Source organism: Canis aureus, chromosome 18, assembly GCF_053574225.1.
Source record: "Canis aureus isolate CA01 chromosome 18, VMU_Caureus_v.1.0, whole genome shotgun sequence".
Taxonomy (NCBI): Eukaryota; Metazoa; Chordata; class Mammalia; order Carnivora; family Canidae; genus Canis; species Canis aureus.
In genome coordinates this window covers 57,077,850-57,105,621 of record NC_135628.1, presented here as the reverse complement: position 1 = coordinate 57,105,621, position 27,772 = coordinate 57,077,850, and the positions used below count along the sequence as shown (strand labels likewise).

The window sequence follows — 27,772 nt, the reverse complement described above, 5'->3', positions numbered from 1 at the left end:
GAAATAACTTCAGTACTTTAATTCTTAAACAATGAATCTACTTTTCACCAGAACTTAGTAACAGTTACAAAATAAAGAAAGAAAAATTTACATTATCCAAACACAACTACATTTAACATCAAAGCATATTTCTCTCCTTTGTTTCCCACAAATCTTTAATATCCCAGTGAGCACAGAACATGTAATGTTCCCTGCTTCTTAGATCAGACATTTAATCTCCCTTCATTCCTAACAAAGATGAAGGAACATGGCAAAATGATCTCTTTCCAAAAGGAAAAGAGGTTTCCATAGCAGCCATGGCTTCATCGCATTCAATCTGGTCTGCCCTCTCCAAGACCTGCAGTTCTACCAAAGCAGAGTGGCTCTCTAGCACCTCCTCTTGCAATGATTTGCTACCTCCACATTTAAACAGGCCCATTTTCAAATAGATGGAAGAGGTGCCTCACACATGCCAATCACTATCTTTTCTCCCATTGCTCTCTCTTCCATATTTTTGACATTGCACCTTGAAAGGATTTTCTTTCTTTTGCCTCTTCCTCATGCTTTTCCTATTTGTTGATTATTACAGAACTTCTTCTTCCAGCTTCTTGGACACAAAAATGGTATGAAATGCTCATGAGCTAGATTTTGGGAAAGAATCAGTAATTAGGCAGCAGCAGATGAAGAAATTGGTAATGAGCTGCCCAGACTGCAGACCACATTAGCCATCTGAAATTGAAGACACTGCCTGTCTTTCTGAGGAAATTATGGGTAGCAGGAGGTTCTGGGAGATTAGCAAAGCACATGCTGCTCTAATGCTTATACTGAGTTGGCAACAATAATTGAATATTTTTAATAGTAAGCAGAGGTTTATAGACACTTCATAGATTATGAATGAACAGCAAGACTATCTCTCCTATAAATAGACAACTGATAGTTGGGAGAGAGGTGGGAGGAGATAAAAAAAATAAGTGGGTCACCAAAGTGATTTTTAAAAACTGGCTACAGAAGTATTCTGGCTCTGCAGGAAGTGAAGTATGACAATTCACTAGCCTGGTTCCTTCTTTTCTAGCAAAATAGCACACCACATTAATTCTCTTTACATAAAGACAAATGAAACAGTCCTGCAATGCATCACAACCAGAATATATTTAATAAGATGATGCTGAACAATGAAACTTTTAAGGAAAGTTACAGTACTGGTATCTTGCCTCAGAGCAGTATTTATATGCTAATGATTTAGAAGAGGTTATTTCACTGGGGGGGGTGAGGGAAAGAAGGTGCATTTGGGGTGGAAAAAAGAATTTATGGTTCTTTTTGCCTACACTCCAACTTTAAGAAAAACAGATTCTTGTACTTTATCATAAGATTCCATGAATGATAAATAATATAAAGTATTGTGACTTGACTTCTTTCTAAAATAAATGCCAGTAACATATCCCAGTACAGTTTGATGAACACAAAATACTATATAAGCTTCAAGGGATAATCTGACAATATCCCTTCTAAAATTTTCAGCCTCTAGAAGCAACAATGCCAATCACTCTTGAATGACACTTCCAAGGTCATTAATTTGTGAGTTTTAAAGCATTTTAAAGCTTTCAAGCACAGAGCCACCACAGCCTAGTTCAAAATTATCAGTTATTTGGAATCCCAGCTCAAGACTTTAATCTTTGATCTTCAAGAAGAGTGGTTCACTCTAAGTATTTGCTTTCTCTGGTCTATTTTATCTCATAATAGTCTGGGCCCAATTTTTCAGATTCATACATGTTATAAAATGGGATCATGCCATACACCTGAAACCAAGACAGTTTGTTCACTTGCCAATATGCAACACATCCTGCCTACAAAAGCTCTACCTACCAACAACAACAAAAAGGCTTAAAGGAGGGTTTGGGGGGGAACCCTTCTGCTAACTCATTCCTCATAGAGAAACATTTATTATTTCCTCGGGCACTATGCTGAATTTCTACTTCTACAGCTGTAATTTCCACTTGTGAATTGTGGAAGGGGCTTAGGGAATGGAAGAGGAAGGGGTCAAGATTCTATGAAAGACACATTGCTTTTAAGGGTACTGTAATGAGATTTGCAGAAAAGTTATTGATCCGTGCCCTTTCGTTTTATTTCCAATATACACTACAGTCATGTTATTTCCCTATGAAAGTTCAGTGTATTCATCTAGGGACTTGCAGCAACAGGGCAAATAGCAAGCCAGAATTTTGGAGTATTCATTAGTAAGGAGGCAAAAGGTCTTCACGGAAATCCAGGCACCAGGCAAAGAAAGAAGAAAAGCAAAGTTCAATTTAGAACCATTCCCCAGCCTCTCTAGATGACAATGTGAGTGATCAAAGAACATGGAAGTTCAAGAAGGAAGCAAAAATAAAAAAATAAAAAGTGTGTATTCATATATACTTATGCATGTAATCGTTCTTCCTGGCGCTACTTTACTAAATTCTAATCACATGACCTCATCTAGTGCAAGCAACCCTCTAAGACATGGGTTATCTTCTTCAGATTACAGCGTTGGCATTCAAAATCAGGTCTGCTTGACTCCAAAACATCAAAATACATTCTTTGAAATGGTCTATGGCAGGAGATGGGTGGAAGATGGTTTCTTCACCAACAGCATTTTTTTTAAGACTTATTTATTTGAGAGAGAGAGAGAGAGAGAGAGGAGGGGGAGAGGGAGAGAACCCTCAAGCAGAATCCCCAATGAGTGTGGTCTGATGTGGGGCTCAATCCTATGACCCATGAGATCATGACCTGAGTCTGATGCGGGGCTCGATCCCATGACCCATGAGATCATGACCTGAGTGGAAACCAAGAGCCACCCACGTGTTCCCATATCAATTGCATTTTTTAAAGAAGTTTTTAAGGGAATTTATTTTTGACGGTTTTTTTTTTTTGACGAGTTTTAAAGTATAATCAAAATCAATGTTATTTAGATATATCAAAATATAGAAAATGTAAATAGAACACATTAATTTTCCCAAAATATTTGAAGTCTGGGGAATTCTAAGCAAGCTATGATTTCTCCTTAAATTTATTATTTTCTCTTTAAAAAAAATATTTCTTTAAGTCCTAAGTACAAACAGTAGAGTTTCCTTAACAACAGGTCCATGAGATTATTATCCCTTCTATATACTATCTGGCACCTCCCAGGAACTTACATTCTTGGAGCAACTGAGAAGACCTTCTCCACTTTGCCCTTTGTCCTCACACAAAGTTGTAGTTTCCAGTGGTTTCTCCCTACCTCACACTGTAACAAATTCCTGCCCTGGTATACATGGAGGGGGACAGAAGCAGAGAAGAGGAGCAGGGAACAGAATCTGTGTAGAGTATATCTTGGATTTTCTCCATGTTTGGAGACATGATCTCTCAGTGTATGAGTCAAGACAGAGTTAGGACTATAGAACAATTTTAGGTTCCCCTTATGAAACAAGAATTATGAAATCCAAATCCTATTAGCTATCTTAAATAGATAGAGGAACTCCTGAAACGACCTATCTTTTTGGTAAATATCACCACACATTAAAGAAGCAAGTACAGGACAGAGAAAGACTATATACTGCATTCAACTCCAAGGCCAGTCACTTTTTCTGTCACCTTGAACTAATTATTAGTTTCTGAGCCCCAGTTTCCTGGACTGTAAAATGTAGATACTAGATAAGTAGCTCATAAAGTTGTAGTGAGAATTAAATGAGATAATATATGCAAATGACTTGAGTACTGCTTAGTATTTAATATTCAATCAATACATTTTTCATTTTTTTCATTTGAGTATGAACAATACGCTTTAAAGCTTCTCAACTACATCAAAAACCAGCTGAATGATGCCTATTCAGCCATTTTCATCAATCTGAGTTTGTATCAGCTCTAGCAGCTCAAGTTGAAGAAATAACATCAACGAAAGTTGTTCACCTAACCCCCATCCTAAAAAATGTAGAGTTCTCAAAACAACACATCACATGCCAGTTACCTTGGCTGGTTCTCCACAGTGAGGCTCTCTCCCCTCTGATAGCCACTGTCTGCCACCTGGGTGGTAGACCTCTTCACAATCTGCTGCAACTCCTGCTCCAAGCGCTCTTTGATCGCCTTCACTGTCTCTGGAATCTTCTTCAGTTTGGCCAGTCCTTTGATGAGAATGCCCATAAAAAGGGTGCTATTCTCCTCTGGATCCAATTCCAAATCCTCCTTGATGTCCTGCAGGTTTATCTCCCTTGCTGTAAGAAAAAGAAAAAAGTTCCATTACAAGATTCAAAAACAGAACAAGTTGAATAAATGAGATCACAGCTTTGATTACGTCTTAAAGGAGCGAGAGATTTTTTAATTAAATTTTTAATTAAATTATATTCACATAGTAACAAAGAATCACAAAATAAGTTATATTCCGTGAATCATACCCATCAGTTATAATAAGAGGTGGAAGCCATTAAAAACAAGCAAATGTCCACAGAAAGTTTCCCACAGACTGCCACTTCTACAATGAGCCAGTCAGTTCATGACATTTATTAAGCATTTGCTGCTTATAAAATGCCATACTTGAGTGCTACAGAAGAATTCTAAAGAGCCTGACCACAGTCTCAAAACTCTTATTTGGTAGTTAGAAAAGAAAGTAACTTGATAAAAAGAGGTAAGTTAAATAAGGTAAATCAGTTAAAACAAATGACTAAAGATATAGAAAAATGAAGAATGATATGTGCAAGTGAGACAATACTCTGAGGGAAAGAGTAATGAAGAGTTTTCATAAATACAAAAGAACCACCTTCTATTTTTCTTTAAACATAGATCTACTATAATACTGTCTACAGAAAACAGGCCTTGCTAATTCATGTTAGTTTCCTGAGAAATAATTTTATGTGTCAAAAGTCTCTGCAGGGGATCCCTGGGTGGCGCAGTGGTTTGGCGCCTGCCTTTGGCCCAGGGCGCGATCCTGGAGACCCAGGATCGAATCCCACGTCGGGCTCCTGGTGCATGGAGCCTGCTTCTCCCTCTGCCTATGCCTCTGCCTCTCTCTCTCTCTCTCTCTCTGGGTGACTATCATAAATAAATAAAAATTTAAAAAAAAAAGTATCTGCAGATCTGTTAACTATAGCTTTCATCAAAACCACCTGGTTTGGAAATGAAAGAGGACAGCCTAGCACAGTGGTTCCCACCGCCCAGTGAGGAGCTGGGGAAAAGGAGGGATAGGGATCTGAGATCTCTGCTATCTATTGACCACCACATGCCTTCCCCTCAGACTAATGCACACACACAGAGATATGTACCCCAAAATACTCAAAATAATTCTCTCATTTTAAAAATGATTAAGAAAGAATAAAGCAAAAGTGAGTAAAAGCTGGAAAATGAATCCTACATAGTTAAAGCCTTCCCCATCTTCCCTCTTCTCTATTCTTCAAAATAACTGGCAGGTTTTTAAAATATGTGATATCCTGAAAGAGAATGCATACCATTCTACTTAGTAGACTCAAGCTCAGTGATACTATGAGTTCACTCCAGGGTTTTCAGCACCACTCCAATCTATTTATTAGGGAAGAATTAAAGTATCTCATGATGGAGTAAATCCTTGTAACCACTGCATAAAGTCTCCCAAACCCCTACTTCACATGATATGCAGGCCATTCTCCTCATACCCTTTTCTTTTTGTTCCCAACTCATAAAATGTACTTAAATCTGAGCCCAAAGAAGTTAAGGACATGCAGGACATAATTACTTCAATGAGCTCGATCTTCACTGAAAAAGTCCCCTACGTACTTATCCATGAGGCAGAAAACCATGTGGAGACACAGAAGCATATCAAGAATGACCAAATTCCTAGGATTTTCTTTGCAACACAGAGGACATTTGATGATGTGGTATTTAATTTAATACATTTTAATACTAATCAAGTGGGAGTAGAAGCAAGGTGGCTTAAGCCTCTGAAGATGACAATTCTGATGGCAAATAAAAAAAAAAAAAAGGTTTTGATATTTCCAAATGTGACATTCCAAGAATAGACATTTTAGTTACTGGTTTTGTTTTTATACATTAAGAACTAGATACTTCAGATCACAGAATTCCTGCATCCTGCAAAACCAATCCCAGCAGTGAGAAGAGAGAAATACTTAGCAGCCAAGGAGCCTCTAAATTCAGCATGTTAGAGAGGGAAAATGAAGCACAACTATAAGCAGAGCTTCAGGCAGGGAAAAAAGTAGAAATTTAGCTGAGAGAAAATCATCTTCACGAAAGAGCACATATGAATCACCAACAGACACAAACCAAGGGCCACCTGCATGTTGCAACCACCTGCTACAGGAGCTATTGGTGATGAGATAAATGTAGTTTAAATCAATGAGGCCCTAAGATGGTGTGGCATATAGCTACTTACATGTGTACTAATATGATAGATGAGCTATTAAAAAAAATAACAAGCAAAGTATGAGTAATAAAATGCCACAGCCCCAAATGGCACATTTGTTTAGAACCTTATCTTTCTGTTTGTCTCCTGAAATCACCTAGAGCATAAACACTGAACAGATCCAATATTAATTGATTTATATTATCTATTTCACTTACACCAGCTGAAAATTAAAAGGCAATTTAAAAGGATAATATGATCAACCACGAAGACTAGCCCAATAATCACAAAAACCCTATGAGGTCAGATAGAATTATTGGTGCTTTATGGAAAAAGTCTTGTACAAAAAGAATGCAGCTGCTATTCAAGGGTCTCACACCACAACTAGAACAAAACATACATACTTCCCAATGACAAAACACCAAATCCTTCCCTTGTATCTATAGTGATATAATATGTACTCACTGTGTAGGTTTTAGAACACTTTATAATTAGAAATACTGTACTCTCTTACCCAGTTCTCTCTGACCTTTTTTGCTCTGAAGAGGCTTATCAAGCAAGGATTTCTTGAACCTGGTTTTGAAGACCCTCACTGGCAGGACTGTGCTAAATATTGACTTTCTTGTTCTTATTCATTACTACTACTAAAATCCTACTGGCTCCAATTGTTCCTTATTATACGCATAGACAGGGAAGGAAGCAGAGAGAGATGGATGTGTAGATATACATGCCTAAGTAGATATAAATCGTGTCTGTGGTTTCAGGCTAAGTATGGATTCATGAAGGTTTAACAAGACACTTTGGGACTCATGAAATGATTAACTAGATGGTATCTCCAGTCTTTTCAAGCTCCAAAATTCCATGATTCTACTACCTTAGAACAAACCTATACATCCTCTGGTTCCATGGCCTATAGGTAATTATGTGCACCTAGATTACAGATAGCCCATTTAAAAAAATGACAGATGAAGTGAATAATCCATTTAATCAGCTAAGTGTTCTATAAAAGAAAACTATTTGTTTCCCACTGAGTACAGGAAGCAACAGAGACTAGTCCATAACTGCTTTCTTTTCTTGGTACATCTGGTAAGAAAATATTAGTAACACATGCCATGGTTATATACATACCACACGTCATCAAATTTGCACAAGAACCCTGGTGATACATTTTAACTTTGTACTGAATAAGCTTTACTATTTAACTTAACATTTATGCATGTTCATGAAATTTTAAGAGACAATGGTAGTGTTTCCCACAGAAACTCCTGGTAAACATCATGCTTTATACTATGCATGGAAACTAAAGTAGGTAAATATGATGTATATGATTTGGACCTATATATATGACTTCATTTACATGCTGTATTCAAGAACATTATGTCTATATAACAGGAGAACTGTGTCATGTTGAACAGAATCCAATATGGTAAGGAGACTTCAAAAAAATTACCAAACCTAATTAGCCCAATAAAGTATCAAGAGAATTACATATCCACAGTGCTGCCCCCAAAGATGGGAATCCGTCCTCAGAAGAGTGATGATACTGTCAAGTAGAAAATAAGAAGTTACCACTTAATAATTCTGTGTTTCTGGCCAAAATGGCACTGTAAATTCTCAAGATAACCCAATCTCAAAACACAGTTATACACAAAATATGAACTAAGAAGTTATAAAGAAATAGTCTGGTTCAAAATGGAGAGTAACACTTCTGTAGACTAGGAATAGAAAAAATAAGTGAGGCCAGAGTCTGTGTCCAACAACCTCTGTGTGGAGAAGCAGGCAAGCAAGGTCTGGCCCATGGGTGTTACAGAGAGGTCACCTGCACCACTGGCCAGATGAGCTGATAAAATCCTCGGTCAAGGGCTATGAGCACAGGACCAAATCAAGCTCTAGACCAACGAGGTAGGCTTCTGGCCCTATCAAAATCCTTATCTTCATGTCCCAGTGGAGATAATTGGTCAACTCTATATTTTAAATACCATTCGTTTCACCGATGAAAAATTACTTCTAACATCTTTTATTCTAATTAATGCACCCACTGGTACAGATGGAGACAGCAGCATCTGATGCACTGGTTGCCCCTGGAGTATAGAATCTTGATTAGGGTCTTTCAAATGTTAACTAACTACCCCTGAAGTGTGGATTCCTTGATTAGGGTACTTCAAAAATGTTAACTAAGCACCCTTAAGGTGCAGATTAAATTACTTTAAAGGAAACTACAGACAATATAACACCCCACTCCTGAAAGGAGGCTGCCAAAAGCTACTGCCAAATGCTACTTGGAGCTATCATTTACATGAAGCTAGGGGTTTTTTTCCTTCCTCAGCATAGTAACAGTTTCAACTCAGAGGTACAGATGAACCCCACATTGCAGTGAGATAGATTTGAAAGCACAATGAATATGCACTGGTCCTTCCATAAGAGAAAGTGGGTCATGGGGAAAATGATGGTATGTTTCAGGGGGAAGATGGAGTGCAAGGTAGACTAATACGATAAAAACAAACAAAACTGACACATGTTCAGTTTCCCTTGGGACAACACTTGACATAAGTTCTCTCTTTTGGAGCCAGGAGGATGCATCTTTAAAGGTCAAGGAGTAGCCACCAGCAGAGAAGTGGTTACTAAAAATTTTAAGAGGGATACAGAATAAGAGAAGACCCATGGAACCCATAAAGAAATCGACAGTTTATATCAATATTCAATAATATGTTAGGCCTTGTAAGTTCAATTGCTCAAAGAGACAGTACGATCCTATAAAAAGAGCAAGAGCTGAGCATCATACAACTTTAAATTTGATTATCAACTCTACTACATTCTCATTGTGTAAATCTCTCACAAGTCATTAAATCTTGCTGGACCTCAATTTTTCCATCTGTAAAATGGAAATAATATTATCTACACAACTGTGTATATTAAATGAGGTAATGTGACATCAAAGCCCAAAAACAAATACCCAAGAAAGTAAAAAAAAAGTACTTTTAGGACTTCTAGCTTTAGGAACTCCTGGATTGCTGGAGACAATAGTAGTTGCTTAGGTGCCCATTTCTCCTTATTTCCTCCAAAATAACATAGAACAACCAGAAAAACAAACAAAACTCCTAGAAATCATACCCTCAGGATAGCCTGAAAGACAGAAATTGCCCAAAATTCACAACTGTAAGTAAAAATTAAAAGAACACCAAATACCAGCACACAATCTCTCAGGTTCCTGTCCCACCCCTACTCTGACACAAGGCTTTGTTACAAGCAATAACAGGCTATTGAAGAAACTATGAAAAGACATGGGGGTTGGTGACTGATCCAAAACTATCTCTAAAAAAGACTACGTCCGCCCTAAAGTTCAAAATACTCAAAAAGTATCCAAAAAAAGATGAGATCATGGACTATAGAGAAGAGAGTTTAAAATCAGACAAATTGCAGTATTTGAGACCTCCAGCTTCTATGGGAGAAATAAGACGAAAGAAAGAGAGAAAGACCCTTTAGCTATTGGATGGTGAAGGGAGAAAGAAGCATTAAGGGAAAATTCAGGATCCCACAAGAGTCAAAATTCTGAGAACAACCTTCTCTTACCATCAAATCAATTAGTACACTCAAGGATTAGGATTTTGCTATGCTGACAGAAGAGGGAGCCAATGAGTTAGGAATTCTATAAAATACCCCAAATCCATAAAAGAAAAAAAATGAACAAATTTGCATAAAGGTATACAGAAACATCCAAAACACATTAACACAAGAAAACTCCCTGCAACCACCAAGAAGCACAAGGAAATTAGATGACAACACTCCAGATGGTAGCAATATATTCAAACAAGAATTTGGGGATACAAAAAGCCACATTAAGTCAGAAATCCTAAAGCTAAGAACAGACACAGACCAATAAAAGAAAGGTATAATAAGAAAATGGACTAAACTCAGGAGAGATATGGAAGAAAAAGGCTATTATTTCAGATAGGAAGAATAAATTATAAAGTGTCCAAGAGAAAACAGACTCAAATGAGTATCTCATTAAGGGTACTAAGGAAATTCAAGGAACCAACAGAGAATAAAAGGGATATAAAGAAAGAAATACAAAGACCGAAGAGAAAGTAGTAGAAATGAAAGACAGGCAAAGAAAAAAGTAACATATTAGAAGAAAAACAAATAACAGAACAGACTACTTAAAAATTATAAAGCAAAAAAAAAAAAAAAAAATTGAATCTACAATATGAAAGAGCCCATTGGGCATCTGGGAAAATTAACCACAAAAAAAAAAAAAAAAAAAAATTCCAGGGTATATATCCCACTAAAACTGTTAAATTCCTAAGTTAAAAAGTCCTCAAGGTCTACAGGATCACAACTTACAAGGGCAAACAATGCAAACTGGTGCTGCTACTCTGGAGAGCAGTATGGAGGTTCCTCGAAAATTTAAAAATAGAGGTAACCCATGACCCAGCAATTGCACTACTAGGTATTTATCCAAAGGATATAGAAATAGTGATTTGAAGAGGCACACACATCCAATGTTTATAGCAAAAATGCCCACAACTGCCAAACCATGGGAAAAGCCCAGATGTTCATCAGCAGATGAATGGATAAAAAAAACACAGGATATATATATATAGATATATATAGATATAAATAGATAGATGATATAAAATGGAATATTATTCAGCCATCAAAAAGAATGAATCTTGCCATTTGCAATGACATGAATAGAACTAGAGGGCATTATGCTAAGTGAAACAAGTCAGTTAGAAAAAGACAAATTCCCTATGATTTCATTCATACGTGGAATTTATGAAACCAAACAGATGAACATAGAAGAAACGAAGGAAAAATAAGATGAAATCAGAGAGAGAGAAACAAACCATAAGAGACTCTTAACTATAGGAAACAAACTGTAGGCTGTGAGAGGGGAAATGGGTGGTGAGTGGGCTAAAGGGGTGATGTGCATTAAGGAGGGCATTTGATGTAATGAGCACTGGGTGTTATATGAAATGAGACAATATTTTTTAAATGATAATGTAAACATTAAATACCAATGACTATGGGGCACATTTAAAGTGATGAGAAAAAAATCCTGAAACTGAACACTTTTATCCATAAAAATGAAAGAATTAAAATACATAACCTCAAATGTCTAGATCAGGAGAAAAAATAAACAAGAAAGCACAAAAAAGAAAATAAAGATAAAAGCAGAAAATGAGGTAGAGAACAGAAAAATTGCCCTAATCAATAATTAAAATACTGGTTATTTCTTAAAAATTAAAAACAGAAACAAAAAACAAAACAAAAAACAAAAAAAACCTAAGATAATAGCTAAACCACCAGCTACTGTGATCAAGAAAAGAGAGTTAGTGCAAATAAAAAGAAAAAAAGGGGAAATTGTAAAATCATTAGAAAATACTTCATAGATTTCTGTATAAATAAAATTGAAAAACTAAACAAAATCAATAATTTCCTAGGAAAACACAGATTATTAAAACTGATCCCAATAGAGATCCTAGAATGCTTAAAGAGAACAATTTATGGAAAAAAATAGAGAATATTAATAAAGAGGAAAAATATTTTAAAATATCAGATCCAAATGTTTTCACAGGGAAATTCCCTAACCTTCAAACATCAGAGAATCAGAGAATGTTCCATCACTTGTTCTAGAGCACTGAGAATGAAGACAAACTTCCCAACTCCTTTTATGAAGCAAATTATTATACTGAGGCCTTAATCTGATGTGACTTAGACTGTAGGCTAGTATCATTTATAAACATCGATGCAAAAATTCTAAGTAAAATCTTAGCAAACAGAATTCACCACCACATTGAGAAAGTAACACACCATCATCAAGAGACATTTATTCTAGGGAGTGAAAAATCAGTTCAATATTGGGAAGTCTATTAACATAACACAGTAAGAGAATTAAAGATAAAATAGGAAAAAAGTGGATAAATGACAATTCACAAAAAAAATTAAAATGGGCTTTAAAAATAAGGAAAATTGTTCAAACTGACTAATAAGAGAAATGCAAATTAAACAATATTGTGATACCATGTGATATGCTCTCAAATGGGCATAAATGAAAAAGTATACCACCACATTATTTGGGAAGGCTGTGGGGAAAACAAGCAGTCTCACATACTCATGGTACAATGCAAACTGTTACAGCTCTTCTAGAGAATTTGGCAATACCAAAAAAAATAATAATAATAATACATATGGCCTTCTCTTTTGATTGTGCTATCCCTCTTCTAGCTGCTTACCCTAAGGATACACCTTCAAAAACAATGAGAATACATATGCACAATGTTATTCATCACATCACTACTTATAAAGACAAAATACTATAAACCCATATACCCACACATGAGAGTGATTGAACTATGATAAATCAACATAATGGAGAACTATTCAAGCATTAAAAATAATAATAATAAAACAATCTATATAAACTGAAGTAGAGTGATTTCCAGGACAAGTGAAAACAGGAAAATATAAGAGAGTATCTAACGTAAAATTCCCCTTCGTGGAAAAGAGGTATAAAATAGACACACAGATACTTATTTTTTAAAAAGAAATGCAGGAAGAATAAACCAGAAACTAATGAAATTGATTAACTATATGGGGTGGGTGGAAAAGCAGAAAAATGATTAGCATCCACTTAACTCTCTTACACAGTAATAGAGAAAAGAAATGGCCTAATAAAAACCTGGCAAACAACAATTTACAAGAGACCCAAATGGCTCATATACATGGAAAAATTCTCTACACCACTAGAAACCTCAGAGATGCAAACTAAAATAACAAACTAAAAAAATACAAACACGAAGCCTGTCGGATTTGTGAAAATCCATTTGCAAAAATTAAAAGTCTAACAACGCCAAATTTAAGGGCAATAAATGGAGAAACAAAAGCTCATGCACAGTTGAGAGAAATCTACATTGGTACAATCACTTTTAAAAAGCTATCTGGCATGGGCATCTGGGTGGCTCAGTCAGTTCATCATCTGACTCTTGATTTTGGCTGAAGTTAGGGTTATGAGTCCCCAGTTGATGGATTCCACTTAAGATTCTCTACCCCTCCCCCAACTCTCTCGCTAAAAAAACAAATAAATAAAAAATAAGCAAAGATAGCTAGCTAGCTAGTTTGGCAAGTGAAGTTCAAAATGCCCATTCCTATACATACAGAACATACACGGTACCCCAAGAGTAAGGCTTCCTCACTTTGGGGCATCATGGCACATATGGAAAATAATAGTACTTATCCAGCACAACTAGGATAAATGGAGGTGGCTGCATGTTGCTAAGGAGAACTTGCCTAGAGATTTCAACTGGCCCAAGATCCAAATGGCTATACCAAAGGCTGAAGGGTTCAGTATCTCAGATTTATCTACAACCCATTCCCAAGAGATCAGTGGCAGGGAAACTGTCCTACAGAAGTATGTACAAAAATACTCACTGCTATAAGGTTCCTAATAATGAAAAATTGCAAACTTGTAACTTGTCTACCTATAGAATGGATAAATTGCGATTGCATAATAAAACACTATAAGTAGTTAAAACAAATAAACTAGAGCTACATTGTAACATAAGAAAATGCAGATTACAATGTTGAGTTTAAGGGTGGCTCAGCAGTTGAGCCTCTACTTCGGCTCAGGGCATGATCTCTGTCCTGGGGATTGAGTCCCACACTCGGCTCCCTGCGAGGAACCTGCTTCTCCCTCTGTGTCTCTGCCTCTCTCTCTGTGTCTCTCATGAATAAATAAATAAATCTTTAAAAATAAATAAATAAAAATAAAACCTAAGCAGTAGAATGATACATATGATATAATTAACTACTTATATTATATCATTAAAATCAAGTAAATATTGGGCAGCCCCGGTGGCTCAGCAGTTTAGCGCCGCCTTCGGCCCAGGGTGGGGTTCTGGAGACCCAGGATCGGGTCCCACATCAGGTTCCCTCTGTGGAGCCTGCTTCTCCCTCTGCCTGTGTCTCCGCCTCTCTCTCTATATATGTCTCTCATGTATAAATAAATAAAATCTTTGAAAAAAAAATAAAAGATTTAAAATCATGTAAATATGTAAACTAGGCTATACAATTTATTTAAACTCTAAAATAATATACTTTATATATATAAACACACACAATATTATAACATTTACATATAAATACATATATGAATATATAAAGTATGTGATGTTTCTATATTTACAAATATACAACATATATATACACACACACAGTACAAGTATGAAAACATACTGGGGAAAGATAGGAACATTTTCAAAATAGTAGTGACCTTTAGGGTAAAAGAGAAAGGAAAGGAATTGAGGAAAATAATTAATACATGCATTGGGGGCTTCAATTATACCTGCAAATTTTTTTTTAAAGAATCTAAATCAGGGATCCCTGGGTGGCGCAGCGGTTTGGCGCCTGCCTTTGGCCTAGGGCGCGATCCTGGAGACCCGGGATCGATTCCCACGTCGGGCTCCCGGTGCATGAAGCCTGCTTCTCTCTGCCTGTGTCTCTGCCTCTCTTTCTCTCTCTGTGACTATCGTAAATAAATAAAAATTTAAAAAAATATATTTAAAAAAAAAAAAAAAAGAATCTAAATCAAAGGGCAGCCCAGGTGGCTCAGTGGTTTAGCACCGCCTTCAGTCCAGGGCCTGATCCTGGGGACCTGGGATCGAGTCCCATGTCAGGTTCCCTGCATGGAGCCTGCTTCTCCCTCTGCCTGTGTCTCTGCCTCTCTCTCTCTCTGTCTCTCATGAATATATAAAATCTTAAAAAAAAAAAAAAAAAAAAAAGAGAGCCAAATATGGAAAAATATTAAGATTTATTAATTGGTAGTTAATACATGATGATGGCTACATTCACATCCAATGTGTGAATATAATATTCATAGTTAATAAATAGATGTATTTTAATTAACAAACTCTGGCCTTGCTTTATTTTTACATTTACAGGTATCTGAACTATTAATTCTATTTTGCCTCCTTTGTATATAGTCCTCAGCTCTACTTATGATTAATCATAGAAATCAACCAAGATATTTAATAGCAAATGAAGGATACTTTAGGAACAACTGATTTAAAATTCCAAGGGAGGTCCCAACCTCAGGACAGAAGTAACTTACAAGGCATCATATTGTTTTAGAGAACTTTCACTATTCTAGACATGTGAGTTACAAGAAGAAAAAATTCATCTCCTTTTACGTTAGGATTCATAGCTCTCACTCCATGTAGAGAGAATTTATATATCAAATCCTAAATTTTTTAGAAAAATACCAAGTCCCAGAACAAGACTTTATGAAATAAAATGTACATTAAAAAAGCAGCAAAAGAAAAAAATCATTTAATTTGTGCTCTCTTTAGGTTTTATTGCTTAACCTATGCTAGTACCAAAAAGAAAGGAAGTAAGAAGTCCAGTTTCATTATAGTTATAGTCACAGCAATCCCAGCAGGAGCATGCATAAAATGAATAAAGAAGCCACAAATGAAATGCCTGTGTACCCCAGGAGTAATTGCTCAGTCAAAATGTTCCAAAGGCAGTTTGCCAAATAAAAGGACACACTGGGAATCCAAAAGCTTAAACCAACATTTTACTACAATTACTGGCTTTTTTCCACACTTCTCCCATCCTTTTACCTAAGTTATAGTTGAATTACTACATCTAAATTAGATATTAGTTTCCTGTACATTACAAAATACTGTGACTGATGAGAAATAGGAGAAAGGCTTGCAAAATACATCTCTTACTTATTTAGAGTGAGAACAGCATGAGGCCAGCTTCCAACAATTACCATCTGGTGAACCTGGACCAATCACTCAACCTCTGTGGATGGAATATATATATAAAGTGAGTTTTAAAAATAATACCTGATTAACTAGAGTGTATAAGCAAGCTTTCATATATTTACTACACCAGTTGCTTATGCATACTTGTGCCTATTTTTAATATATTACATTTGCATATTTTTTGCTTATTAGCAGCTTCTTTTATTGATTTATAGGGGTTCTTTATATATTCTGGATGCTTAACCTCTGTTGGATAAATGCCAATCTTTCCATGTATATGGACTGACTCTTCTGTAAATTGTCCATCATTTGTACAGTTCTTTAAAATGGCATTTCTTCTCTTCACTAATGTTCAGGAAAGCTAATCATTTTTCTCTTAGTGGGTTTCTTGCTTCTGCCAATCTGTGCCTTGATTTTACATTTTGTAATTAATATTTTTAATTGGATGATGCATACACATCCACAGTTCTCTACTTTTATAACTTAAGTATTTAACAGACTGAAATATGATAGCTATAAAAATAATCATCATAATGACAACAGTACCTGCCATAACTACCTCATAGGACCACTGCCATCAGTTGAATGATGGAATATGTTTTGCAAACTATAACATGTAACTATATACTATAATAGAAACTATAATAGAAAATCTCACAGAAAAGTCACTCACAACTCTACCTGTAAAGATGTTTGAAAAATGACTCCTTTGCAAACAATCAAAATTCTTGTTTAATAATAATCTGAAAGTCCTCAGGAATCACCTCCAACCTTAATTTATGGCACCCCAATGACAGATCTGTTCTATCCAGGGATTCCCTATTGGAACCTCCTCTATAAAAATGTCAGTTCTAATGGATTACATCCTCCATCCTACTATTTCACAAGATGAGAGGGGAGTTTTAAAAGCCTATGTTAAATTCCCTTCTGAAAATGACTATTACATATAAGGCTGACTTGCAAGGCACATCACAAATACACTCTTAGGACTTACTGTCCATTAAGAATAAGAAAATATCTGCCCTTTATAGTGTATTTATTTCATCAGCCTCACACTTGTATGTGTACTTAGTAACATTTTATGCAGTTCTCTACATAATTTACATCTTCCTCATTTATACAAGCCCCTTTAATCACGTGACCCAGATTAACATAGTCCTTACAACTGGAACTGCAAGGATTTAAAAAGATTTCACATACAATTTCAAGAAGGTCAAAATTTTACATATTGGCTCCTCAAGATAAAGCAAGTCAGAAAATAACCAGTACAGAATGGGATATTCCAAAAGATATCCATGTTCTAATCCCCAGAATCTGTGAATAGGTCCCATGGCAATGGAGACTTCACAGATGTGATTAAGGTTAAAGACCTTGAGCTGGGCAAAGTGTCCTGAATTATCCAGGTGGAATCAATCTAATCACAGGAGTCCTTAAAAGAGGGAGGAGGCAGCAGAAGGGTGGGTCAGAGATGTGACACATTGTCCCCAGTTTTGAAGACAGAGGAAAAGGGCAACAAGTCTTGTGGCAGCTTCTAGGAGCTGGAAAAGGCAAGGAAATAGACTCTCCTGTAGAGCCTCCAGAAGGAACACAGCCATGCCAACACCTTGATTTAAGCCCAGTGAAACCCACACTGGACTTCTAACCTACGAATCTCTAAGATGATAAATTTATGTTGTCGTAATTTGTCGTGGCAACCAGAAAAACCTAATACTCAGAGCATATCTAGCTTTTTTGAAGGAAAACAAACTGGTTAGAAGAGCATATTCTGGGAGGACCCAGCTCCTTACTGGAAATCACAGCCCTACTGGCTTGCCAACTGTGTCAATTTAAACCAATTATTAACACCCCAGGCCCCGGTTTTCTCATCTGTTAGAATGGAGCTGTTAGAATAGTATCTACCTACAAAGATTGTTAAAGGACTGACCTCATTCATGCAAGGAACTTAAAATGTTGTTTTACATAGAGTAGGGCACTACACTCATCTTTAAGTACTCCTAGTACGCATTTCAATTGGTAATATCTCAACCACCTGCTCTTTTGTTCACCCACAGAAAAACCAGAAGATCAACAGTCTTAAACAGTCAAAGAAAGGAGCCTTTCTAAAGAGAAAGGTTTGTGGCATATGTACAAGCAGTCCCCATAATGGTCCCAGCTCTGCTGACCCACAATGCAGCTCTTCAGGAGTCATCCCACTAATGATGGAACAGACTGCTAGAGAGCAAGTCTCACCGTGAACTCCGCTAAGTGAGAAACGCTAACTACAGGGCCTGACAGAAAAGTGCCCATCAAAGCGTAGGCTGTCTTGTTAAAAATAATAGACGTAGCAAAATTAGTTTCTACTGAAATTTGCCATAATTAGCATTTTGTCAACTTACTTGGTACTTCAGTGCTTTTCATTTGCAGAATGCCTACCCTATCATTTCTTCATAACCAGTTCAAATTTTTATTTCATTTGGCCATCGACTTGGCAACATTTATTTAAATTGATATAACCAGACTAAGCAATGATGGTTCACACTATAAAAATACGAAGATATAACAACTGATAATTTTTCCTCAAGGAAGAGGTAAATTACAAATCAAAAGTGTAAATATATATGGGTTTCACAATTCCATTTTCTACAAAGCTTGAAGCAGTGCCAAAACTCAAAGAATAGCAACACTATGTCAGCAAGAGGGAGAAAACAAAACTTTCCAGCTCCAGGGAGAGGCTTGAGTACAAACCTTGTAAAGTGTCATAATAAATAAATGTAAGTATTCTGAGGGATTAAAAAAAAAAAATCAGTAAGCAGACTAACAGTAAAATTATAAAACAACTTCTACACTTTTCCTACAGTAAAAGCAATAAATTTCAAGATTCCCAGCCTAAATAACCCTAAAACTTAATAAAATGATATTTTAAAAGGTAATTAAATACGCCCCAGCAACAACAATATACAGTTAGGCTCTCAAAAGAAACACTCTCAATTAGTTGCACAAAATGTATTGATTGACTCCAAAATGATTTTTCTACCTTTCTACCTTTTCATTATTTCAAGCTCTATAGGACTACAGAACTAGAAAGAACTATAAGAGCTAATTTATACCTGCAAAGCCAACAATAATCAACATTACTCATTCTTTAGAAGGTATTGAGGACTTTAGCTATGACATGAAAGCACCTGTGGGATATCTCACAAAAAAATCCCATCTCCTTCTCCTCAACCCAGAACTGCAACAGTTGAAGGTTCTTCGCAGAGGCCCAGAGACAATATGGGCCAAGCTCAGCTGAACCCTCCAACAGGGCAGGTCTGAGCCATTCCAGAAATCCGCTAAATCAAATCCCCTAAATTCAAAGCATATCCTCCTTCTCCAACTTTAAATACAGGCCAAAATGGCTCTTATTCAACAGAATAGTGTGTAGCCCAAGAAGAAACATGGCTAGTTTGTGGATATAACCTCAAAGTACATTATGCATGTGTGCACGCACCTAGTGCACCCATATGCATTCACATATTGATGTGGGCAAGGCACTGTAAGATAACAAGGTATCAGGATAAAAGACACAGGATACAGAACACACACACAGAAGCTCTCAAGGACCAGAAAGAAATGTAAGGAGCAGTAGCTGGGTGACAGCTGACAGAAATAATAGAGGTATAGGGAAAAAACAAAACAAAAGCAACTCCGTGCATAAAAAGCATTCAAATTCCACTACAGGGGATCCCTGGGTGGCCCAGTGGTTTAGCGCCTGCCTTTGGCCCAGAGCGCGATCCTGGAGTCCCGGGAGTCCCGGGATCGAGTCCACATCGGGCTCCCTGCATGGAGCCTGCTTCTCCCTCCTCCTGTGTCTCTGCCTCTCTCTCTCTATGTCTATCATAAATAAATAAATAAATAAATAAATAAATAAATAAATAAATAAATAAATAAATAAATAAATAAATAAATCTTTAAACAAAACAAATTCCACTACCAAAAAAAATACAGTGCTAGTCAAATAAAGCATAAGGGCATCTGGATTCAGGAGACAGGCCAGATTCCGAGGCCAGTTTTCAAAGCTGATAATGCAACAGGCCCAACCAATCATCTCCTATCTTATTCTGAGGATGGCAAAGAGCTCATCAGAGGCTCTAAGACACTAACCCAGGACCTCCTGGCCCTGATCCCCACCCTTCCCCCACCCCCCCACCCCGGGCCACCAGAGTTCCCCAGGTCTTTGCCTAGGAACTGCAGCATTATGAAAAGGTGAGTGGCTAAAGAATTAAACACTTACCACTTGAGCTTCCAGGAGTAGAATACTGAGAGGTATCAAGGAATTTTCGAGGAGTAGGAAGGTTTGTAACATCAATCAGAGGAACAGGAGAAGCATCTTTTATAAGGGAGCTGAAAGGGAATGGGAGATGGTTGCTACTTTCTCTCTAAAACCAACTGAAGTCCCACTCCATACTCAACCCTTCTCATTTTCATTTTGTCACAAGCCCTCTGTACACTTTGACTTCTAGTGTCTGTCAAGTTATGTCCAGTAGTGATTGTTACAGAGAGGGGTATAAAGATGTATCCTAAGGGTTTCAAGTATTCAAGTTTTTGTCTTTTTATTGCAATGCTAGGTCTAAAAACGTCAGCATGATCATCTGGATAACTACCTTATCACCAAATTATGCTATGAAATTTCAACACCCTCCTTTGTTCCTATATTAAAATTAAATTTACAGCAAAAAAGATCAAATGTCACCATATCATGATAACTGAATGAAGGTTTAAGCAGTTAGGCCTTGTCTAAAACACTTCTGTTTTTCAAGCTGGAGTTTTTGATATATTTTCTGGGAGTTCGCTAAACTTAGTTTTCTTTAAGAGGTTCATAAATTTCATAAAGTTGAGAATCACAACAATAAAAGATGATTTAAGGAACTCAAAACAGGTTAATTCAGTACTTGATTACTCATTTCACCTTTCCCAAAAAGGCCTAGTACCTCATCTTAATGATTAACTTTAGCATCTCCAGAATAAACACATTAATTTTAAATGACAAGAAGACTATAAAAAACAATTAAATTTTCACGTTAATTCGCATTTATAGCCATCTGCTAAGTGAAACAAGCAGGCAATTCCAAGGCAAGTAAAAACTGTGCTCTACTCTCAAGAAACTGAATCATCTACAGGGTACCTGGCTGGCTCAATGGGAAGAACATGTGACTCCTGATCCTGGGTCATGAGTTCGAGCCTCACTTTGGGTGTAGAGATGGCTAAAAAAATTAATAAACGAAAAAGAAAGAAAGAAAGAAAGAAAGAAAGAAAGAAAGAAAGAAAGAAAGAAAGAAAGAAAGAAAGAAAGAAAGAAAGAAAGAAAGAAAGAAAGAGAGAATAAAGAAAGAAGTTGAATCATCTAATCACATTGTATCTACAACAGAAAAGCTTCTCTAAGTGCCAAGGGTAGACAGGTCAAAGCAGTAGTTCTCACCTCTTTCCAGTCCCATCAAATCAGCAGCAGCAGTGGCGAACTACAGAAGTGATTCTCACAGTGGGTTGTAAAGGGAGAATGGGCAAAGTGGGGGGCACAGGGACAAGACTCCACCTTAAGGAATGATTTCTCCAAATGGGAAAGACACTCACCGTTCGAAAATCTGCACCCACACATCCCATGGTGATCTATCCCCATCTCCCTCCCATCACTCCTTTAGGATCCAAAGTGCTAGGTATGTGTGTATTTTTAATCTAATAAATGTATGCATGTTCTTTCAGAAAACTGATTAACAGACTTCATGTTAAAGAGCAAACATCATCATTTAAAGTTTTTTTTTTTTTTAATCAAGTGCTAATAATATCTGAGTTACTGACCCAGGCCTTGAGGTTAACAGATAGTTATCAAGTTTCCCCTTCCCTCTTACTACAAGGAAGAAGGAATCATTATTCAGACAAGTCTTCAGGGCTCAGTGCTGAGGATTCAAGCACAACTACTATACGAGCAAAACCAAACTTAGCCCTATTTCCAACTGTTGGAATCACTCGTAGACTCATGGGAAACCTCAAGTATAAGATATAAAAGTAACAAAAGTAACACCTGGAATTTTTTTTTTAATTTTTTATTTATTTATGATAGTCATAGAGAGAGAGAGAGGCAGAAACACAGGCAGAGGGAGAAGCAGGCTCCATGCACCGGGAGCCCGATGTGGGACTCGATCCCGGGTCTCCAGGATCGCGCCCTGGGCCAAAGGCAGGCGCCAAACCGCTGCGCCACCCAGGGATCCCTAACACCTGGAATTAAACTGACATAGTTCTCATAAACCTTCTCCTCCAATATAAGACTGGTTAGTTCCTATTTACCTAAATCTTAAGAAACAGAGCCTTCAAATCCACTGATTCACCACAATAGTTTGTCTACTTATAAAATCAGTTAGATCATAGATTTATCTAGTCATCTTTTGCCTACTGACCACTGCTCTCATCTCCATTTTTCCCTCAACTACCTCACCTCATCCTCTGCCCTGCATTTTACTCAGAACTGCAAAACTAGGTTCACACACCTCTCTAGCCAGGATACACAAACTCAGAGACAGAGGATAACAACTGATGTTTATAGTGCTGCTACTCAGTATTAAGAAAAAGTTCATTTCAATTCTAAATGATAGGAAAAATATATAATACATTTCATAAATATTTCCATAACAAGAATGGAAAAGTTATTTTTAAAGAATTGGTAAATAAAGGTATCAATTAAAAGGAAAGTTCAAAAAAAATAAATAAAAATAAAAAAAATAAATAAAAATAAATAAAAGGAAAGTTCAGGTGTATGGCTGCAATACTGCCTGCCATGCCTATAGATGAAGTAGTACAGTTAGTACATATTTGTGTGCAGTGATATGTGTATTTTTATGAATATAATACACACTTCTATAAACACAGATGTGCACAAGCTTCACTTTAGATTAAAACCTACAATTATTTTCTCAATTTTAACCTAAAAATATGTTTCAATTAAATACAGGGTGATAAATGTCTTGCCATTTTAACTTTGAAAAACATAACTTACTGATTTTATTAACAGAGCCAGAAGGGCCTTAAACTCCATCAATAAACTTTTAGAAAGTCAATTTACTGTGAAACTATTTTCATAGACTCATCTCTCTAAAATTTTCCCCTGGGCTTCAATTTTCTCTTTTGTGAACACTAACCCAAAGGCAGTAACTCTGGAAATTACTTTTGGTTTTTCTCTTATTCCTTTATGAAAGGACTTAGTCTCAAGAATTCAAGAGGAAGTGGGCACACCCACTCATTTAGTTACTACAGACATGAAGCTCAAGAGGAAGGTAGGCGCTATTACAGAAGACAATATTTAAAGAGTGTGCACCTCCATTTCTATTTCTGAAGAAATAAAGCTGAGCAACTAGGAGTACTTCCAAAGGATTCTGAGTGTCTCTGAGGAAGTATTTTTGAAAGCAAAAAATAAAATCAAAATTAGACTATTCTTCTCAAGTTCATAATTAATTTGAGTGCTCTGAACTGCTTTATTTTGAAAGACACACTGGTACAAGTTATTTTTCTCTTTAAACATATATGATTATGAATTTTTATTTTAAATCCATTTAGAGTCATTCACAGCTAAGTTGTAAAAGACAGCTGACGTACATAAAATCCTTTCCAGCATAAGATAGTGCCCCCAAATTACTAATTGCTTATTGTGATTAAATGTTTGCTATTTACTAACCACAGGGTGGCAGACAGGAAAACTATAAAGCAAATTATGCCAGAAACAATCCCTACGACCATAACCCTAAGGACTTCTTGGTCATTAACTATCCATCTAGTAAGGATCTACTTCTATGTGTTTGACTTCAACAGCCATGAAAAGTTTGGGTTTTGTCGGGGTTTTTTATGAAGGGTTAGAAGTACTAGCAGCTTATTAAACATTTACTTTTTAATTAGAACTCATTTCTGTTCCTTCACTTAATAATATGTCCAAAATTCACAGGGCAGCTCCCTTGGCCGATTTTATTGTCAAACTAAAACTTGACAGAAGTGAGTTGAACTTTAAGTTGTAAATCTAGTAATGAATAGATTCACCTCTATAACCCCAACAGCTGGCACAGTACCTGGCAAAGAGCAATTGTTCGTAAAAGTTTGCTAAATCAAACTGAGCTAAGAAATAGCTGTCAAAGATAATATGCCCTTAGTAAGAAAATTTAACTGAATAATGAAACAGGAATGGCTGGATAAGTAATTCTCTGTAGTTCTGAGATCAGCCTGAACATACAGAAAGAATAATGAATGATTCAGAGGGTATAAAAGTCAAAAACAGTCATGGTCTCAAATGACAGATCAAGAGCAAAGACATGTAATACGAAATAAAGTGAAACTAAAATCTAGGCAAAGAGGGAAAAAGAAGAGAAAAAGAACTGAAAGATAAAAAGAAAACTGACACGAAAAAACTTTAGAAGACAAAATAGGAATAAATAACATAATGGAGTCAAGCACGCTCTTTACATCCCCACAGACAAATATGGACTCCAAAATCTACAGGGCTGAAATTTTCTCCTCCATGAGCCAGAAAGCATCCAAGGAAACAAGGTCAAATCAAGGATAAACCCAGGATGCATGAAATAAAAGGATTAACTTAAAATAATTTTTATTGATTCTATCAGCCTATAAAGGCATTTTAAGTTTTTAAAAATATATATTAAGAAAATAAAAATAATCTAATATGTAGTGCCTTCCAACACATTTAACAGAAAAGAGTCTGTCTGCCCGTCCATCCCTGCCCCCTCTATACATACACATGCTCATACACACAAAATGAGCACACTTTCTTTTTCAACATTATTTGGATCATCCTCTATAGAATTTTAAATCCTAGGTATGTATGTATGTATGTATATATGTATGTATGTATTTGAGAGAGAGGTATGTATTTATTTATTTGAGAGAGAGACAGATAGTGATACAGATAGTGAGAAAAAGCAGAGTAGGAAGGAGAGGGAGAAGCAAATTCCCCGCTGAGCAGGGAGCCAGGCTCCTGGCTTGGTCCCAGGACCCTGAGATCATGACCTGAGCAGAAGGCAGATGCTTACCCAACTGAACCACCCAGGCACCCCTAAATCCTTTGTTTTCATTTCAGCAGTAAACATTTTGCCATTTCACTAAAAATATTCTAAGTGTCTGGGTGGCACACTCAGACCAACTCTTGGTTTCCACTCAGGTCATGATGTCAGGGTTGTGAGATCGAGCCCCGCATCTGGCTCTAAGCTCAGCACAGAGACTGCCAAGGCTTTCTCTCCATCTCTCTTTCTGTCCCTCCCACCTCCCCTTCTCCCTAAAATAAATAATTAAATATTTTATTAAAAATATAAGATAAAAATAATCTCCAAAAGCATCATCAATAATTGTATTACTATTAAAGTAATAACACATGCTCATGATGAATCCATTCTCAGTTGTGAGGGTATGACAAGTACTTACAAGTAATTCCTTATAGCAGTGTCAGCATTATCTTTCCTGGAATTTCCTAGAAACACACATTCATGTCTGCATATAAAGGATACATATTTAAATACATATCCTCTCAATTCTTATACAAATAGGTTCATCCTATACATATGGTTTTTCAATTGGCTTTTTTTGGACCCAAGAATATATCTTAGAAATCTTTTCCTATCAGCTCAAAGAGATGTCTCATTCATTTAAGAATTACATGGCATGGATATGCCACATAATTCATTTAACTATATGCCTCTTGATAAACATCTAAGTTGTGTATTTGTTGTTCTTATCAACAACATTCCAATGAATATCCTATTACATATATTTTTATGATATGCTATTATATTTGTAGGATATGGGCCTACAAAGCCTCTTCCACATACTTTCTCTTAACTTTTTCTAACGCTAGTAAAATTTTATCATATGATTTTTAAATTGAGTTAGGATTTTTTGTATGTAATAACAGGTTAACATCTACATTTACTTTCTTTAGCCAAATGTCTAAACAACAATTTCTAGATAGCTTTCATTCCTTCCACTTACTTGGATTATTGTTAAAAAATATTAAAGTCCCATATATCCTGCATTTGTTTCTAAATTGTTTTTGCTGTACCTATCTGATTTTCCTTTTTTTCCCAATCCAATTTTCTTTGCATACCTGTACTATTTTGATTAGTTTAAAATATATTTTAGTATTATATAAGAAAGGTCTTATCTCCCTTTAATTTTTTTTTAATAATTCTTACTCATCTATTCTTCTATGTGAACTATAGATCTGACAATTTCAAAAAACCCAACTGGGCTTTAACTAGAACTGATATCTTTGAGTTAAGAACATGGAAGGTGGGGATCCCTGGGTGGCACAGCGGTTTGGCGCCTGCCTTTGGCCCAGGGCGCTATCCCGGAGACCCGGGATCGAATCCCACATCGGGCTCCCGGTGCATGGAGCCTGCTTCTCCCTCTGCCTGTGTCTCTGCCTCTCTCTCTCTGTGTGTAACTATCATAAATAAATAAAAATTAAAAAAAAAAAAAAAAAAGAACATGGAAGGTGGGATCCCTGGGTGGCGCAGTGGTTTGGCGCCTGCCTTTGGCCCAGGGCGCGATCCTGGAGACCCGGGATCGAATACCACATCGGGCTCCCTGGGCATGGAGCCTGCTTCTCCCTCTGCCTATGTCTCTGCCTCTCTCTATTTCTCTCTCTGTGACTATCATAAATAAAAATAAAAAAATAAAAATAAAAATAAAAAAAAAGAACATGGAAGGTCTCCTCATTAATGTAGGTCTTGTTTCATATCCTCCAAATACCATTTTTATTATTTTTCCATCGTGTTCTCTCTTATTACATCTACTAGTTGTCTGTTTCTACTTCAAAAATATCTGTTCTTGGGGCACCTGGGTAGTTCAGTCGGTTAAACGTTTGCCTTCAGCTCAGGTCATGATCTCAGGGTCCTGGGATGGAGCCCCACATTGGGCTCCCTGCTCAATGGGCAGCCTGCTTCTCCCTCTGCCTCAGCCCCTCCCCCACTCATGCTTTATCTCTCAAATAAATAAAAACCATTTTTTAAAATGTGTTCTTTATACATAGGTACCTTCATGTGATTTTTTTGTTCTCTCCCACAGTAGAAATTTGTTGTTGAGTGTTTGTGTCTGTCTTTGGATACCAACAGTTGGAACAGTTTTTGTGTTTGGAAAGACCTTCCACTGTCTGGGTCAAAGCAAAGAAGAAGGTGACCCAGGTGGCTCAGCAGTTTAGCACCTGCCTTAGGCCTAGGGCGTGATCCTGGAGTCCTGGAATCGAGTCCCACATCGGGCTCCCTGAATAAGCCTGCTTCTTTCTCTGCCTATGTCTCTGCCTCTCTCTCTGTGCCTCTCATAAATAAGTAAAATCTTTAAAAAAAAAAAAAAAAAAAAAAAAAAAAAGGCAAAGAAGCGAGCCCAACTTCCTACTGTAAAAGTTAAAGGACGCCAGACATGTCTCAGATGCTTCCACCAAGGACTCTGAATCTTGAGGGAATAAGGACAGATGCAAAGACATTTAGAGGTCACTGGCCTGAAAGTGAAAAATCCAGCAACCACAGGCATGGTGACAGAAGGACAACAACCCAACCAGACCCTTCCCTAAGGCTTGTCGATGATGTGTGCTCCGCTGCTTCAGCTCCTCTGGTCCCTCCTGACTTTAGAGCCTGATTTTACAGTCTTCCTTCCCTTAAATTCTATGACCTACCTTACCACTTCC

The 27,772-nt window shown here is 36.7% G+C and overlaps 1 protein-coding gene across 12 annotated transcripts in view; it reads right to left on the bottom strand.

Moving 5' to 3' along the window:
• Positions 1-27,772, bottom strand: part of EXOC4 (exocyst complex component 4) — a 747,424-nt gene that overhangs the window by 664,448 nt on the left and 55,204 nt on the right. For all 12 annotated transcript variants that reach the window (XM_077857384.1, XM_077857385.1, XM_077857386.1 and 9 more), the window contains exons 5-6: positions 20,339-20,448; positions 3,959-4,202 (exon numbers count right to left, since the gene is read on the bottom strand). In XM_077857384.1, coding sequence (XP_077713510.1) covers positions 3,959-4,202; positions 20,339-20,448 — 354 coding nt within the window. The remainder of the gene's footprint in view (positions 1-3,958; positions 4,203-20,338; positions 20,449-27,772) is intronic.